General features: G+C 54.1%; 1 protein-coding gene across 1 annotated transcript; it reads right to left on the bottom strand.

Moving 5' to 3' along the window:
- Positions 1–14,660: 14,660 nt before the first annotated feature.
- On the bottom strand, positions 14,661–16,045 carry LOC101433506 (heterogeneous nuclear ribonucleoprotein C-like). Its single transcript, XM_004467504.5, has 2 exons — positions 15,578–16,045; positions 14,661–15,538 (listed from the first exon to the last, which is right to left on the bottom strand). The coding sequence occupies exons 1-2, from the start codon at positions 15,892–15,894 to the stop codon at positions 14,974–14,976; spliced, it is 882 nt and encodes a 293-aa protein (XP_004467561.2). The 5' UTR covers positions 15,895–16,045; the 3' UTR covers positions 14,661–14,973.
- Between the last annotated feature and the right edge of the window lie 2,105 nt (positions 16,046–18,150).

Here is an 18,150-nt window from a genome sequence, read left to right on the forward strand (position 1 = left end):
AACTCTGTCCTTTGCCATGTCTTTTATCTGTGAGTCCCCACCCCTCGACATGGCCCAATCAAAGCCCTAATCATAACTTAAACACACCCAGGTACAGACCCGATTACAAACATAACCCCATATCTATTTTTGGACTTCACAACCATATTAAACTGCTACACTCCATCCTCTGAATTCCAAAAAGACATTGCAATTTCAAAAGACCCTGAAATCAGTAACAATGCAAGTATTAAATCATATCCCAATCAATTTAAAGAAATTCAGTTTGTCTTGGGGCAAAGTCCTGCCTGCTATAGACCTCTGAAACTTACTAAACAATTCATCTGTTTCCAGTACACAAATGGACAAAGGGCAAACATTTTCGTCACAATAAGGAGAAATTGGGAGGGAAACAGAAGTCACTGGTCCTCTATAGTTCAGTAAACCTGCGGGGCATCCTCCATTTGATTTCAGTCTGAGAGTCATTCTTAAGATGGTTTCTTCTCCTTGGGGCCATATGGGAACCCACCTTTCCACAGGCTTGTCCAGTGGCCACTTTCTAGGTTCCACCCTCATCAAGCATCTGGGTGTGGACCAAGCTCCAGACCTCACCCTTCAGGAGTGTTGGGGTGATTGCCACACCTCACCCAATCTTTGGGTTAGAATCTTAACCCCCCAGTACAGTGATGGGGAGACAAAATTCCCCTAACCTTTGGCAAACAGGCTCAACCCTCTCAGAGCAACAAGTTGACCACCTGGCCTTCCCTGATCCATGGGGTCAGGTCCACCCCACTCAGACCTGTGGGGTGCTGACTTTAGCCACCATAATCCTTGGGGAATGTGCTCCAACTTCTCTGCACCCTGGGGTGGCAAAGCTCTCCCAGAACACTGGACAGGAGCATCCACCCTCTTCAACTGCTGGGACAAACTCATCCTCTCTGTACACATGGATAGGGTTCCTCTCTTGGCCCAAGGTGATGTCTGAATTCCAAATCTCAGCTCCCATGGTTTTCCTCTTAAAGATGTTTCTCCTTCAATCTCTCCTTTCCATATCCTTTTTAGTCCAAGCTGACAGTGGTTTTGTTCATACAGCTCTCTCAAAAACCTTGTTGGTTTAGCATGCAGGAAGCAGGGGTCCAAGCCATCAGACAGTAAGACTTTCCACAAGTCTTTCCGAGATAACTGCATTTTCAATCCTGATTTACAAGTTCCAGGTTTAGTTAAGTCCTCCAATGGGGCACTTTCATCTGGGAGCTTGATTTCCAGAGGTTTGGAATTTCCAGAATCAGTTTCTGTTTTCTTTGTGCCTGACAGTTCAGTCCTCAACATATCTCTCCCGTCTAGCATTTTGCTATAAGCTGCAAGCAGAAGCCAAGCCACATTCTCTGGGTTTATTTTGGAAAGTTCTTCAGCTAAAGGCCAAGGCTCACCATTTTCAAATGCTGCCTTCCATAAAACACCGGGAGTGAACCTTGCTAAGTTCTCTGCAACTTTATTATTTATTTATTTTTTAAAGATTTATTTTATTTATTTCTCTCCCCTTTCCCCTCCCCCCCCACCCCAGTTGTCTGTTCTCTGTGTCTATTTGCTGTGTCTTCTTTGTCCGCTTCTGTTGTTGTCAGCGGCACGGGAATCTGTGTTTCTTTTTGTTGCATCATCTTGCTGCGTCAGCTCTCCGTGTGTGCGGCACCATTCCTGGGCAGGCTGCACTTTCTTTCGCACTGGGCAGCTCTCCTTATGGGGCACACTCCTTGAGTGTGGTGCTCCCCTACGCGGGGGACACCCCTGCATGGCACGGCACTCCTTGCGCACATGAGCGCTGCGCATGGGCCAGCTCCACATGGGTCAAGGAGGCCCGAGGCTTGAACCGCGAACCTCCCATGTAGTAGACGGACACCCTAACCACTGGGCCAAGTCCGCTGCCCTCTCTGCAACTTTAAAACACGGATTGCCTTTCCTCCAGTTTCCAGTAATAGTTTCATCATTTGCTTCTAAAGCATCATAATAAGTCTCTTTAGCATCCATATTGCTATCAACAATCTCTTCAAAGCCATCTAGGCCTTTTCCATCAAGCATCTCACAATTTCTCCAAAAAATACCCCTTACCCATTTATAAAATCATTCCAGCATTTTGGTATTTGCAAAAGGACTTCCCCACTCCTCAGTACCAAATTCTGTATTAGTCGGCCAAAGGGGTGCTGATGCAAAATACCGGAAATTGGTTGGTTTTCATAAAGGGTATTTATTTGGGGTAGGAGTTTACAGATACCAGGCCATAAAGCGTAAGTTACTTCCCTCACCAAAGTCTGTTTTTACGCGTTGGAGCAAGATGGCTGCCAACGTCTGCAGGGTTCAGGCTTCCTGGGTTCCTACATTCCAGGGTCTTGCTTCTTCCTGGGCTCAGGGTTCCTTTCTTCCCGGGGCTTGCTTCTCTTTCCTCTGCGAGCCTACTTCCCAGGGCTCCAGCTTAAGGCTCCAGAATCAAACTCCAACATCAAAAACCCCACCTCTGTCCTTCGCCATGCCTTTTATCTGTGAGTCCCCAGCCACCAAGGAGCAGGGACTCAATGCCCTAAAGACATGACCCAAACCTAATCATAACTTAATCATGCCCAGGTATAGGCCAGATTACAAACATAATCCAATATCTCTATTTGGAATTCATAACCATATCAAACTGCTACAGGCACACTTGGAAATACTAGAAGTTTCCGTGATAGCGGGAGCCTCCCCGGGCGCTGGGGCAGTGTGTCCTGCAGCTCTGGGAGCACACACTCACCAGATCAACATCTCCCCCCACATGCACGCCACGTGCCACGCTGTGCTGCTCAGTTCCAGGAAACGGCGTGGCTGGCTCGGCGGCCGCAAGCGGGTTCCTGCCTGGTTAAGTGTGCGGTGGTCCACTGTCATTGTCACGACTCGAGTGGGCCGTGCGGGGCCCGGGCCCCTGAACTCACCAGGGGCGTGATGCCAGTCACTGCCGCGTCTCTAAGTCGTACGCAGCCAGGATTCCCTCCGCTCCATCGGGGGACCCGGTAATACTTTGGGTGTCTTGGGTTTGGGGTCTGCTCAGAACCAGGATCCCCCAGTTCTTAAAAGGTCCCTGCTGAGCCACCTCGAGGCCAGGCTCAGCCAGAGAACTGGTGTGGACCACGCACGCGGACTTGGGCAGCCCCGAGGGCGCCCGCGGTCCTGCCCCCATTTTAGTCCTCTTCTCTGGGTAGGGACTGGAGTTACTGCCTCTGTAGGATACAGTGTTGCAAAAAGGAAGGATGTCACTTCCAAGATCAGGTACAGAAGGGCCTGGCTCCCCCTTCCCACCCCTCTCTCGTGCCAAGGGAAGCTGCTGCCCCGTGGACAGGCCCGTGTGGCAAAGAACTGATGTCCCCAGCCAGCGAGGACCTGGGGCCAGCCGACAGCCCCGTGTGGGAGACCTGGAGGGGAGCCCCCAGCCGACACCTCCATCACAGCTTCGTGAGCAACCCTGATGACCCCAGGACCCAGACTCCTCACCCACAGAAATGGAAACAATATGTCTGTCATTTGAAGCCCCTAGATTGGGGGTGATTTGTTACGCAGCAGTAGCTAACACATGCACTCTCCTAGTGTGCCGTGGCCTGGACCCCTGTGGGTGCTGTTCAGCCTCGCTGCCTCCCTCGGCCGCTCTAGGACGCTGCCCACCTCCATCAGCCTGGCCCACGGAGGACCCCCAGCCTCTCCCTGGGCCAGCAGCCCTCGCCAGCGCGTTGCTCGTTCCTGCTGATGGCCGCATCCTCCAGGCGCTCTCAGGGCCCCCAGGCAGCGGCGCGTTCTCTGATCTCACAAAATAAACCCATCAGGGCAGGGCCCGGCTTCCGCCCCCTTTTCAACAGGCGGTCCTGGCCCCCCCGCCACGCTAGGCGCAGCCTCCAGCAGCGCTTTCGGTGCCCTGACTTCGGGCCGGAGCTGGAATGCCCCTCCTCGGGGACGTCCCCTCCCCCGCCAGCACCTGTGGGAGCCGGACACCCTCCCCTCTGCCCAGGACCCTGAGCTCCAGGGCCGGCCCCCCAGCACTGTGCTGTGCCTCCCCGCGCCCCGGCGCCATCCTGGGAAGCAGCGGGTCCTGGCCCTGCCCGGCCCCCTGTGCCTGCCCGCCAGGCCCTGGCACCCCGCCAGCACTCCCCAGGCCCCTCCTCAGCCCCCCGCTTTGCTCCCGAGCCTGGCCTCGCCCAGGGCTGGGCCCCCGCCTTCCCCCCGGTGGCCTGACCTGAAAGAGCCGCGCTTGCCGCCACCCCGGTCGCACTGCGGTGCCGAAAGGCCTTGCGGTGTGCGGGCGAGAGGTGGCCGGCCAGGGAGGCCGTGCCCGGTCGCCCCTGCCACCACTGCCCCTTTGCCGGGGGACGGGGGCCACGTCCCCTCAGCCTGGGGAGAGCAGCCAGCCGGGGGGGTCCTTGCTCCCTGAGTCCGGGCAGGGCCTCGGCTTTCCCCTGGGACCCCACGCAGGCCACCTCCCCTCGGCGCCTGCGCCCCGTCTTTAAACGGGGGTGGGGGCTGCGGCCCGTTGCAGTGCTCCGTCAAGCACGCGGGCTCGGCGCCCAGAGCACGCCACCGGCCAAGGGCCAAGGGGCAAGGGCCAGCTGCGGCGATGCAGCCTCTCTGCGCCTTGGTCTACCTTCACCACCACCTTTTGGGAGCGTTCAGCGAGGAGGGGGGGGGCGGAGGGCCGGCAGGGGCTGGGTGACCTCGAGTTCCCTGGGGGCTGAGCTGCTGGTCCCAAGGCGGGCGCCGGGGGCGGCAGGCGTGGCTTGAGGCCCAGGACGACCGGGGGCAACCGGTATGGTCTGTGCACGGGGGTGTGGGGGGCCGCGGCACAAAGGTGGGGCTGGGGTCTCCCTCCACCCACCTGGGGGGCAGGCTTGCCCTGGCTGCGGGGGGGGGCAGGGCGGGTGGGCAGGGGCGGATTCGAGGGGCAGTCCAGAGGCGGGATCGGCTGGCCTTGGGGCTCCAGGTTGTGGGGCGGGGTGAGGTGGAGCTGGGGTGGAGCTGGGGGGGAGCCGAGGAGGTCCTGGGGGCCGCTGGGAGTGTGGGGGGGTGGGCGACGTGATCGGCCGAGGGGGCAGGCCAGGGTGTTAGCCAAGGAGGGCGAGGCAGGCGAAGAGCGAGCAGCCGGTGGGAGGGTGGGCGCAGGGGCGCAGGGCGAGAGGAAATGCGCCCCCCCCAGCTCCCCGCCTGTTGGCTCCCCATTATGCCCTGCTCCGGCACCCGTGGAGCCGAAGCGCAGTGGGGTGCCCTGTTGCCGTGGGGAGCTCACTGCCCCTGCATCGCCCCCACTCGGCCCTGGATCTCTGGGGTGAATAAACGTCTTCCCCTTTTCCCCAGATCTGGAGCTTTGGGGAGCCCCCAGGGCCATCTGCGGGGTGCAGCAAGCCCCTTCCATGGCCCGCCCCTCTTCTCCCTGCCCCTCTCCAGACCAGGCTCCTTGGGGACTTGGAAGAGGGGGTGGGCACACCGGGGCTGGGGTGGGGGCCTCTGCGGGGGGAGGTGGGAACCCCCCCCTTCAGCAGAGCACAGAGGCCAGACCCGGGGAGCACGCGCCTGCACCAGAGACCCCTCGAGGGCCGGGCCCGGTTTGGGTCACACGCCCGCATTCTCTGCTCACTCCACAGCCCTGCTGCCCCCCTCCAAGCCGCTCGGGCCACAGCAGCCCCCCCCCAGTCCCCAAAGGGCCAGCCCCAGGAGTCCACTGCCGCCTGGCTCACAGAGACACACCCAGACACACCCAGGCACAGATACACAAACACGCCCGTAGACACAGACACATGCACAGCAACATACACCCACACACCCAGACACAACCGGACACAGGCGCACACACAAACACGCCCGGAGACATACGCACACACACACTCACGTTCTCCACGTCCTGGAGCCTCGGCCCTGAGTTCAGAAAAGGCCAGGCACAAGGCGGGGAGAAGGGGTGTCAGCTGTGGCCAGGCCAGGGTGCCGAGGGGCGGCTGCGGACCGGACGTGGCTGCGTGCTGCACGGCTGAAGAGCCCATCTGGGGAGAAGGTGCCCAAGTATTCTGTGATACCTAATTTTTAAAAAATTATGGACATTTTAAAAAACACACAAAAGTACAAGAAATAGCAGAAGCAGCCCGCGGACCCAACCCCCAGCTTCCGCGGCCGCCCGGCCGGTGCCCACGGGCTCCTTCTGTTCCTGCTTTCCTTTCATGTCCAAGGCACTTTTAAATCTCTGCCTCCCGCAAACAGAAAGGGCTAGACGCGGCGCGGGGCTGGCTGCCTCCACCGCCCCAGCAGGTGGGCCTGCGGCCAGAGGGGCCTTCCCAGGCCGGCCGGCAGGAGGCGCCCACCCCCTGCCCGGCCCTGCAGGGGCGTGCCTTCTACCAGGCGGGCCTGGCACCTTTTTCCTGGCTTTTAGAAAAAGCTACGAAAGTATCAGACATCCATTAAAAAATAAAATAGTGTTGGTGAAGATGTGTCACCACCCAGCTGGTGGGAATAAGAATTGGCACAATAATTTTAAAGAAATTTGACAGTATCTAGCGAAATAACACTGAACCTAGTCAAGAAATGGAATTCCTAGATTCAAACCCTTCCCCCAAAGAAAACTCCAGGTCAAAGTGGCTTCACTGGTGGGGTCTACCTACCTCTAAGGAAGTAACACGGCAGTTCTGCACAAACTCTCCCAGAAAACTGAAGAGAGGGGGTACTTTCATCTCGTTCTATGAGGCCAGCCTCACCCTGATCCCAAAACCAGACATGACAAGATAATAAAACCACAGACTAACGTGCAAACCAAATCCAGACATAGATAAAAATAATACTATGTTATGTTCAAGCGGGGTTTATCCCAGGAACGCAAGTCTGGTTCAGCATCTGGAATTCAATGCAGTTCACCATAGCAACAGTCTAGGAAAGAAAAACCATTTGACGAAATTCGACGTTCGTCATGATGAAAGTGAAGCGGGTAGATAGGAAATCACTAGGCGGATCTGGAACCCGCCAAGGAGTCCACATGCCATTTCAGTATCCCTGCCAAGATGGCTGCTGCAAGACTCTCGTGAGAAATCCAATTTGGGATGAGACTTCCTCAGAAGCCAGGAGAAGGCCAGGATATTCTCCAGGGGCCTCGTTATTGGGCCCTCCTGGGGGACTGATAGGTGGCGTAGTCAATCAAAACAGCAAACAGCTGGGGCTCCTCCCCTGCCATTAGCCAAGCGGCAGAATAACTAGGTAGCAGAATGCGCCTCTGGACCCCTGTTCCTGCCTTCTGCGCCCTGCTCTTGCCGTGCCCCCCGCGTGGATCAACACATAGGTAAACCTGGGCATTTATAATCTATAACTGGGACTTGTGGTCTGTAAATCAGCCCTCTTTATCACTTTTCAGCCCCTTCCTCTCCACCTGGGACCCATGATCTATTATTTTCTCCCATTTCTCTTCCCTTCCTACCTTAATAAATTACTGGCCAAACTAACCCAACATGCTCTTGAAATTCATTTCTGTAGCATAGTCAAGAACCTAGACAAAATCCAGTTACAAAAGCTCTCAGCCAACTAGAAGCAGATGGGAACATTCTCAGATTGAGAAAGGGCCTCTGTGAGCTCACGTGGCTCCATCATGCTTAACAGTGGAAGACCGAACGCTTTTCCCGTACGGCGGACACAGCTGTGGGCGGCCACTCTGGCCACTTCTACTCTGTTGTATGGGAGGACACAGGTCAAAATAAATACATAATTAAAAGGCACAGAGAGGAAAGCGGACTTGGCCCAGTGGTTAGGGCGTCTGTCTACCACATGGGAGGTCCACGGTTCAAACCCTGGGCCTCCTTGACCCGTGTGGAGCTGGCCCATGCGCAGTGCTGATGCGTGCAAGGAGTGCCCTGCCACGCAGGGGTGTTCCTGCGTAAGGGAGCCCCATGCGCAAGGGGTACACCCTGTAAGGAGAGCTGCCCAGAGCGAAAGAAAGTGCAGCCTGCCCAGGAATGGCGCTGCACACATGGAGAGCTGACACAGCAAGATGATGCAACAGAAAGCAACACAGATTCCCAGTGCCGCTGATAAGGATAGAAGCGGTCACAGAAGAACACACAGCGAATGGACACAGAGAGCAGACAACTGGGGGGAGGGGGAGAGGGAAAAAAAAGGCACAGAGATTGGAAAGGAGAAAAACTGTCTTTTTTTTCATAGACTACACAGCCATTATCATAGGAAATCCCAAAGGATCTATAGACACAATAAAAATACTAGAATTAATGTGAGTTTAGCAAGTTCATGGGATACAAAATCAATCATTAAATCAATTGTAATTCTATATATTCTTTATATTAGCAATGAACAGTTGGACTCTGGAGTTTTTTAAAAATTACCTTCTATAATAGCGTCAAAAAACAAAATAGGGATGAATCTAACAAAAATATACAAGAAAATATGCTGAAAATAACAAAACACTGCCCAGAGAAATTAGAGCTGACCCAAGTGGATGGCGAGACGTGCTGTGCCCATGAACTAGAAGTGTCAGTACCTGGGAGGAGTGGGAGGGGGTGGGGAGTGGGGTATACGGGAACCTCTAATATTTTTTAATGTAACATTTTGTGTGATCTACGTATCTTTTAAAAAAAAGACAACAAAAAACTTGGCTTAAAAAAAGGGGGGTGTTTAGTTCCTCTCAAGTTTGGACTATAGATTTCAACAGAATCAAAGTGAAAATCTTTTTCAAGCTGATTTTAAAATTCAAATGAAAACTCGATTCATCTGCAATAGCCAAACATCTTCCAAAAAGGAAGGGTGAGGTTGGGGGCTCAGCTGATCTCAGTCCAGGACCACCCACGAGGCCACAAAGCCGGGGTCGTGCGCGACTGGTCTCAGGCCGGGTGTGGAGGTCGGTGAGGCAGGACAGAGTGGAGGCAGTCCCACGGCACGCGGGGTCACTGCCTTACTGAAAGGTGCAGGCGTACTTCAGTGGAGAAAGGAAGATTTTGCCGACAGATGGTGCTGGGACAACTGGGTCTCTGTTGACCAACCAGGCAGCCAGTCGACAAACATCAACCTTCAACCCTCACATGACACGCGATACAAAATAGCTCCAAATGAATCACGGACCTAACTGTACCAGCTACGACTACAAAACCTCAAGAAGAAATCTCAGGGGAAATCTCAGTGACCCTGTGGTTGGGCAAGATTCCAACCTTCGGATGGAACACAGAAAGCGCAATCCAAAAGGAAAAAAATTGATATTTGGGCTTCATCAAGGTAAAAATTTGAAGAACTATTGAGAGTGAAAGAACCAGCCACAGAATGGGAGAAAATATTTGCAAAGCATGTATCTGATAAAGGAATTGTATACAAAATACAGAAAGAATGCACACAGCACCATAACAGGAAAAAAATAAGCCAATAAAAGAACATGACAGAGAAGCAGACTTGGCCCAGTGGTTAGGGCGTCCGTCTACCACATGGGAGGTCCGCAGTTCAAACCCTGGGCCTCCCTGACCCGTGTGGAGCTGGCCCATGTGCAGTGCTGATGCACACAAGGAGTGCCGTGCCACACAGGGGTGTCCCTGCGTAGGGGAGCCCCACACGCAAGGAGTGCGCCCCATAAGGAGAGCTGTGCAGCACAAAAGAAAGCACAGCCTGCCCAAGAATGGTGCTGCACACACGAGAGCTGACACAGCAAGATGATGCAACAACAAAAAAAGAAACATAGATTCCCATGCTGCTGACAACAACAGAAGTGGACAAAGAAGAAGATGCAGCAAATAGACACAGAGAACAGACAACGGTGGGGAGGGGAGAGAAATAAATAAATAGATAGAAAGATAGATAGATAAAGAAAGAACATGACAACCAAAGATTTGAATAGATGGTTCACAAAAGAAGAGATATGGAAGAAAATATGTTGAACATCAGTAGTAATTAGGGAAATGCAAATGAAAGCCACAATGAGATGCCTTTACAGCTAGAATGGCTGAGCAAGCGAATGAACAAACACGACCGCGCTGAGAGCTCGAGTGCAGGTACCTGCGTTCGTGACACTTTACCAGCAGGTGTGCAAAATATAAAGTTAAATATACACCTACCTACCCCTACCCAGCAGTTCCACTCATAGGCAGACCAGGGGAAATGAAAACTTATGTTCATACAAAGACCCATACTCGAATGTTTACAGCAGCTTTAGTCAAAAGAGCCCCAAACTGGAAACATGCCCGATGTTTGTCATCTAATGAATGGATCAGTAAATTCTAGTACATTCAAACAAGGGCGACTACGCAGCACTTTTTAAAAAGGCGCTATTGCTACCTGCCGCCACACGGGTAACTCTCGAGAGCCTTTGGCTGAGTGAAATCACCCTGGTTACAAGAAGCCACAAAATGACTGAGTCCTTTTATAGGATATGGTTGAAACGGCAAGACTACAGGGGCAGAAATTAGATCACATACACCGCCCGTGCCTTTTAGAAATGCCGCGTGAGATCGTGTGCCATCTACGTCTTCACCTGCGCGTAGTAACAGGAGACAAAGGTGGGACGAGATCGGCCAAGTTCAGGGCGGTGGGAACTTCAGGGGTAGGAAGCGAATGGGACCATCAGGGTTCCCACTGCATCTCTAATGATTTATTTCTCGTGGCATGAAATATATATATATATATATATATTTTTTTTTAAGATTTTTTAAAAAGATTTCTTTCTTTTCCGTTCCCACCCTCCATGCCCCCATTGTCTGCACTCTGTGTCCATTTATTTGCTGTGTGTTCTTCTGGTCTGCTTGCATTATCAGGCGGCACCGGGAAACTGCATCTCTTTTTGTTGCATCGTCTTGCTGTGTCAGCTCTCCGTGTGTGCTGCACCAACCCCTGGGCAGGCTGCTCTTTCTTCACGCGGGGTGGCTCTCCTTACGGGGTGCACTCCTTGAGCGTGGGGCTCACCCACACAGGGACACCCCTCCGTGGCACAGCACTCCTTGCACATGGCAGCTCTGCATGTGGGCCAGCTCACCACAGGGGTCAGGAGGCCCTGGGATCAAACCCTGGACCCTGCATATGGTAGGCGGATGCTCTATCAGTCAAGCCATATCCGCTTCCCAAAATATTTTCCATACAGTTTTGTTTGTCTCAACTTTCATAATATTTCTTAAAGAATAATCTAAAATAGCAGCATCCGTCTGCTGTCTTTTTTGTGACAGCATCTATCAGAACCTGACCTCACTTAATTGCGTGTTGACTATTCCTCTCTGCTAGCACGTCAGCTCTGGAAGGGCAGGGACTTTGGGCCCCTCTGTATCTAGAACATTCTGTGGCCCACAGCAGGCGCTCTGCCAGTGTTTGCTGAGTGACCAAACAAAAGCATCGATCTGTTCTGCGGACTCTATCTCTTGACTTCCTGGCATTACAATTTTCAGTTCGGCCCATGTTTCTCCACGTTTACAGGTTCGTAACTGTAAATGCTGCTTGTCGGAGAGCTGAGGAAAGGGTCCCAGTTGCCTCTCCTTCTCTGGACTGGGTCTTGTCACTCCTGGAAAGCACTGTCCTAGAGAAATGTAGTGCAAGCACAAATGGGAGCCAGTGTGGAATTAAAGTTTTCCCAGCAGCCATGTTCGAAACCTAAAAGGAATGGGTGAAATTAACTTCAATAATACCTTTTATTTAACCCAATATATCAAAAGTACGCTCATTCCAATGTCACCAGTATAAGAATTATTCATGAGCTACTTTACGTCCTCCTTTTCTAACAGCACTTGGTTGTATTCGAGCCTTCCCGTGGACTTCCCGTGGGAGCCGGTCTCCGTCAGGACAGCCCGCTCTGGGGGCCGGTAGCTGCGCTGGACAGCGGCCACCGTGGGCAACAGTGCAGGGCTTGAGCAATTTTCCAATCACGCACGCTTCACTCCTCCCAGGTGCGCCATCATCGTCACCCCCTTAGCCTCCACTTGGCATGGGCTTCTGTCTGGGCCTCCACCCTCTTCACATGCCCCCAGGACCGCCCACCCAGCCCATTTCCTGGGCCCCTTGGCTCTCTCTTTTCCTCGGTTTACCCCCCTGCTTTTTCAGGAACATGTTCTACAGAAGCTTTCTGAGACTGGGCATGTGGGTATAAGCCAAGTCCCCCAGAAATGGGCTTACGCTTTCCTCACGTGTGACAGTGAGCCGATGGAAAGTGGGCCTGGGTGTAGAATCTTAGGTGAAACTGAAGGCACACCTCACTGTCCTCTCGCATCCTGCGTGGCTCTTCTGATTCTTGCTCATTTTTTTTTTAAGATTTATTTAATTTATTTCTCTCTCCTTCCCCCCCCCCAGTTGTCTGTTCTCTGTGTCTATTTGCTGCGTGTTCTTCTTTGTCTGCTTCTGTTGTCGTCAGCGGCTTGGGAATCTGTGTTTCTTTTTGTTGCATCATCTTGCTGTGTCAGCTCTCTGTGTGGGCGATGCCATTCCTGGGCAGGCTGCACTTTTTTGCACTGGGCGGCTCTCCTTATGGGGTGCACTCCTTGCACTTGGGGCTCCCCTACATGGGGACACCCCTGCGTGGCACGGCACTCCTTGTGCACATCAGCACTGCACATGGGCCAGCTCCACACGGGTCAAGGAGGCCCGGGGCTTGAACCGTGGACCTCCCATGTGGTAGGCGGACGCCCTAACCACTGGGCCAAGTCCACTTCCCTGATTCTTGCTCATTTTTACATGAACATTTTTTTTCTCTCTAGAAGCTTTTTGTTTCTTCTCTTCCTTCTGATTACTTTGAGGTTTCATGATGATGCTACTCAGGGGGTGTTTTAAAATGCGCTAGTTTGCTGTTTTCGTTGTCTTGGGCACTTGGCAGGCCTCCTCGATATGGAGATTCTGGGAAGTGCTCTGGAGCGTTTCTTTGTACCTGGATCCCAGCTCCACTGTCTGCTGGGCCACCTGCGCTGACCCTCTGCCGGCTCTGAGCTTTTCCTTTTCCTGGATGTTTGCTCTACCTTCGGAGAGATTTTCTCAACTCAGTCTTCCAGCCCTTGATTGCACTTTTAAATTTCAGATATTCTATCTTTTCTTTACAAAGGCTCCTGTTCTTGTTTTGTCCTTTCATGCCTCTCTAGGGGTGTGTAGAGGCCTTAACTGTTTTCAAAGTTTTCTTCTGTTCCCTGCATTCGCTCTTTTTTCTCTGGTTTCCTTGTCCACCTGTTTCTGGTCTCACATATGTCAGTGTTCCATTCCACACACATCTAAGAGGGAGGCAGCAGGAAGCGGCGTGGATGTCCACCTTGACTTGAGTTTACACCCTTTTTATTCTGGCAGGGTGTTAAGTAAAACCCCACAGACCGGGAAGCGGTGTGGCTCAACTGATAGAGCGTCCGCCTACCACGTGGGAGGTCCAGGGTTCAAACCCAGGGTCTCCTGACCCGTGTGGAGCTGGCCCAAGTATAGTGCTACTGTGCGCAAGGAGTGCCGTGCATGCAGGGGTGTCCCCCATGTAGGGGAGCCCCACAGGCAAGGAGAGCCACCCCACATGAAGAAAGAAGCGCCGCCCGTCCAGGAGTCGTGCTGCACACGTGGAGAGCTGACGCAACAAAACAAGCGATTGTTTCCCGGTGCCATGTGGCAAGAATGCAAGTGGACACGGAAGAACACACAGCGAATAGACACAGAGAGCAGACAATCGGGGGGAAGGGGAGAGAAACAAATAAAATAAATCTTTAAAAAACAAAACAAAACCCCATGGGCCACACACCGGAATACCAAGTGTCCCTGGACAGTGATGGTCGGGGATTTCTTATTCATGAGTGATGCTTAAGTTAGAAGCTGTGGTGAGAAAAGCTGAGCCCGTACGGCAGGCACGGTTGTTTTGTTAACTTGCAACTTACAAAAAAAAAAATACTATGCAGAAAGGAATGTAGTTTGGGAGGGGTTGAGATGGAAAATTTTATGTTTATCTATGTTTCCAAAATTAAAAGGGAGAAAGACTAAAGAAATGACAATTAAATGCAACACACCATCCCAGACTGGATCAAATAATGGAGGGAAAAAAATGCCCAAAAGGACATTATTGGGACCATCAAAAAAATTTGTAATATAGGCTATATGCTTTTTTTTTTTTTTAACTTTTTATGGTTTTATTTCACAAAAATAAAACTTGAAAATAAGCTGTCTACTCATTTTCCTCGCCGCGCAGCCGGGCATTGGGATTGGTGACTCTGACGGCCGGCCGGGCTGCTCCTCCCATGGTGGCTTTGCGGTTCTTGGAAGAAACGCCCAGAGCAGTCTCAGCAAGAAGATTTGCTGCACATCAGCGGCACGTCCCGCTCCCTGACATCGTGGACCAGGAAGGCTCAGGGGCTGCTGGGAGCACGCACTGTGTCTTCTGGTTGCTCCCATGACCAATGCTGGGCGTCGAGATGTGGCCGTGAATCTTCTCTGTGCCCTGCTTCAGTGCCTCTGGGTGTCCGCCAGTTATGCTCGATTTTGACATTCCTGAAAACCGGTGCCCGATGGGCTCCCTGGTCCTCTTTTTGACGATCTTGGGCTTCAGGGGGTCGGAGGGCAGCCGTGATGCCGGTGGGAGAAGGCGTCCTCCTCTGTGGGCAGCGCCGAGGAAGAGAGAGGGAAGGACAGCTGGACTGTGCGCTTTGTCTCAACACTACATTTCCTGAATTGGATTTCTGTACTCAAAGTGGTCACAAAAATGAACGCCCTTGTTTTTAGGGAATTTATTTATTTATTTATTTATTTATTTTTTATAAAAACCATACATCCTTTTTATTGTTAAGTCATAAAGAGGTATCAAAATTAAAAGCAAAAATTACAGGGTAAGACTCAACGTAACTACTAGGAGCATCAAAGGAAGTGAAGATGGAACTAGGCGCAGGGCAATATGAATGAATGAACATGGGAAGGGCAAGGATGGGGAGAACAGTGAGCATGTGCTGAAGATACCAGGGGAGAGGATCTCGTGAAAAATTTGATCTTAGACAAGCGCCTAGGTAAAGAAATAATGGGGTAAGATTTCTAAACCCCACTATGTGCTTAAGAGTCATCCTCGCCATTGGCGCTGTCTCTGTCATCCTCTCCTTCCTCTGCCTCTTTTTCATCATCCTTGATCAACTCCAGCTGGTCATCCCCCCGATCTTCATTATCATCATCATCCAGTAGGTCCCCCTCCTCAGCAGAGTCATCTGCACCCCCCTCAGACTCCATCTTCACATTAGTCTCATCTTTCTTCAGGGAGCTGCTGCTCTGCTCCTCTTCTGACTTACCATTCTTCATCTCTCCTTGCTTGCGCTGCTCCTTTTCAATTTTCTCCAAGCTTTCCAGAAGAGAATCCACTTTTTGTTTTATCTGGGTCAACTCCTTCTTAATGGCCTGAAGGTCATCTCCTTTCAATTTTCCAGACTTAGAAGAAGATCCCCGCTGTCCACTCTTGGAATTGAAGCCACTTTTGCCCCTTCGTGAGGTGTTTCCTGACACACGCTGGCGTTTTGAGGGCACTACAGCACGAGCAATGGGAGGAGGAGGAGGAACACGTGCTGGGTAGCTGAACATCCTGTCATAATAATCCCGTTGAAAGTCATAGTCCAAGTCAAAAGAAGAGCTGAGTAGAGGGGACGGAGAAGGGTGTTCTGGTACTGACCCGTACATCTCCGCTGCAGATCGTTTCACACCTGCTTTTCCTCTGTTCACTTTTGGCTCTGCAGCCAAATTAATATCTAAAACCTGGCCAGCAATCATTCTGCCATCTTCTCCTGCCACAGCAGCGCGGGCATTTCTCTCATTAACATACTGAACAAAGGCAAAGCCCTTATGAACAGAGCAGCCCACAATTTTGCCATACTTTGAGAAGATTGCCTCCACCTCAGACTTCTTCACCACAAGAGTATTGAGATTCCCAATGAATACACGGGAGTTCATGGAGCGAGGATCTGTCTTGTTGGTAACATTGCTGGCCATGGTGTTTGATGATAAGCTTTGTCACAAAGCACAAAACCAGGAGGGGGGAGGGAGAAGAGATTCGAATCTGAATCTCCTACTCCCAGGTTCCAAACGAAGAAACAAACTGCTACTCGAGGTCGGCAACGCGGCCGCAACCGCTCAGTCTTCATCTCTTTTTAGGGAATTTATATGGAAACATTATGTGTGAAGGAGTGTGATGTATACAATCTACTCTCAAATGTTTAGAAAATAAAGTTTGGTAGCTGGATAGACACAGAGACCACGAGATACAGAGAGAGGATGCGGCCAGCACGGCCTGACGTTAAGAGCTGGTCATCGGGCGCAGTGGCTGGTTTTATATTATTTTTATAACTGTCCTGTAAGTTTGAAATTATCTTGAGATAAATAAATAGCTTTTAAAAATGCAATTAGTAACCACACAGTAAAAAGGCTTGGAAGAAAGCCCCCGAGGCCAGCAGGCACCGGCCCTGGAGCGGCCCCACCACGGCTGTGCCCCTCCTTCCCGCCACGCTCGCTCCCGCCCCGCGCCCCCCTGCCTGGCGCCCGCGCTCTGCCCAGTCTGGACTCGTTCCCATCGCCTCCCGGCCAGAACAGGGGCGGGGGGGGGGCGTCTGGGGGGCAGTGCTGGCTCCACGAGGGGTGGGTGACGGCCCAGAGCCAAGCAGGGGAGGCGCGGCTGGCCTCGGGGACCCTCCTCCCGAGGAGCTCCCCCGGCCGTGGAGGGCGGGCGCCTTCCTGGGCCCCCAGGCCCCCAGCGGGCACGCGGCGAGGCCCCGCCACCTCAGCTACGAACGTCGAGGGCCGGGGGCGGCCGCCCCCACCCCATCTGCCCTCTGCCTCCCACCGAGGCCCCGCCCCGCCCCCGGTTTGCTCCCCTGCACCCTTCCCTGCTGGCGCCAGCTCGGCCGCCCGGCGCCTGTCGGGGCCGCCTGGCGCGGGTTCAGCTCTGGAATACCCCCAAGAGCCCAGCGGGGAACAGCGGCTCCGCCGGGACGGCAGGGACGCCCCCAGCCCGGGAAGAACCCGATTTCTCCCCAAAGCGCTTAGGATGCTGGAGGGCAGGAAACCGGGGTCCCAGCGTGGGAGCAGGAGCCTGGCCGCCCCTCGCCCATCCATCGTGGCAGCCACGCAAGTGGCCTCGTGAGCCGGCACCCACCTGGCTGCGTGGACTCCGCCCCCACGGAGACAGGGGAGGGGTGGGACGGAGGGAGGGGTGCAGCTGGAGGGGAAAGGGCCGGTGAGGGGGGCTCAGGAGGCTCCCCACCCCGGCCCCCCACCCCCAGAACCTTCACAGGTGGGTCCCAGGCAGGCAGAGTCAGGTTTTTCTGACTTTTGCCTCCTGACCTTTGACCTTCTGGCAGTCACCTCAACCAAAGCAGAAAGGCCTGCTCTGGGTCAGGTGTGAGATGGGTTGGTCAGGGCGGGGGTCTGGAGGGCAAAGCCCCGAGGAGACACCTGCCCAGGAGGGCCCCTGTGCATGAGGCTCCAACAGGTGGGGCCGAGGGCACGGAGGCGTGCCCCAAAGAGCTGGGCGCCCACAGCCTTGCGGAAGGCCGGACCCCCGCTCTGCTCGGGGGCAGGGGGCAGGGGAGGCCTGCGGGGGGAAGAGGTCAATGGGGCAGGGGGGTTGGCCCATGGTGGGGGGGGAGGCCCACTGGGGGAGGCTCACAGGGTGGGGGGAAGCCCACGGTGGGGGGGGAGGCCCACAGGGGGAGGAGGCCAATGGGGCAGGGGGGTTGGCCCATGGTGGGGGGGGGAGGCCCACGGGGGGAGGCTCACAGGGTAGGGGGAAGCCCACGGTGGGGGGGAAGGCCCACGGGGGGAGGAGGCCAATGGGGCAGGGGGGTTGGCCCATGGTGGGGGGGGAGGCCCACGGGGGGGGTAGGTCCACAGGGCAGGGGAGGCCCACGGGGGGAGGGCTGGCCCACAGGGTGGGGGTGCAGGCCCATGAGGGGGCTTGGCCCACAGCGAGGAGGCCCACAGGGTGGGGGGAGGCCCACAGTGGGGAGGCCCACGGGGAGGCCCTCAGGATGCCCAGTCCCAGGTGGAAGCGCAGTTGGGGAGGGGGCAGGGAAGACCAGGGGCAGCACGCGGCAAGGACGCTGACAGCCTGGGCCAGGGCGGGCGCTCAGGGCAGTGGCCACAGAGTCCAGGAGAGGCAGGAGAGGGATTCGAGGATGGACAGGAGAAGGGCGGCCGTGGGTGGGAGAAGGGGCCGGCAGGGCAGCGGGCTCGGGTGGGATGGGCAGAACC

This window comes from Dasypus novemcinctus, chromosome 21, assembly GCF_030445035.2.
Source record: "Dasypus novemcinctus isolate mDasNov1 chromosome 21, mDasNov1.1.hap2, whole genome shotgun sequence".
Taxonomy (NCBI): domain Eukaryota; kingdom Metazoa; phylum Chordata; class Mammalia; order Cingulata; family Dasypodidae; genus Dasypus; species Dasypus novemcinctus.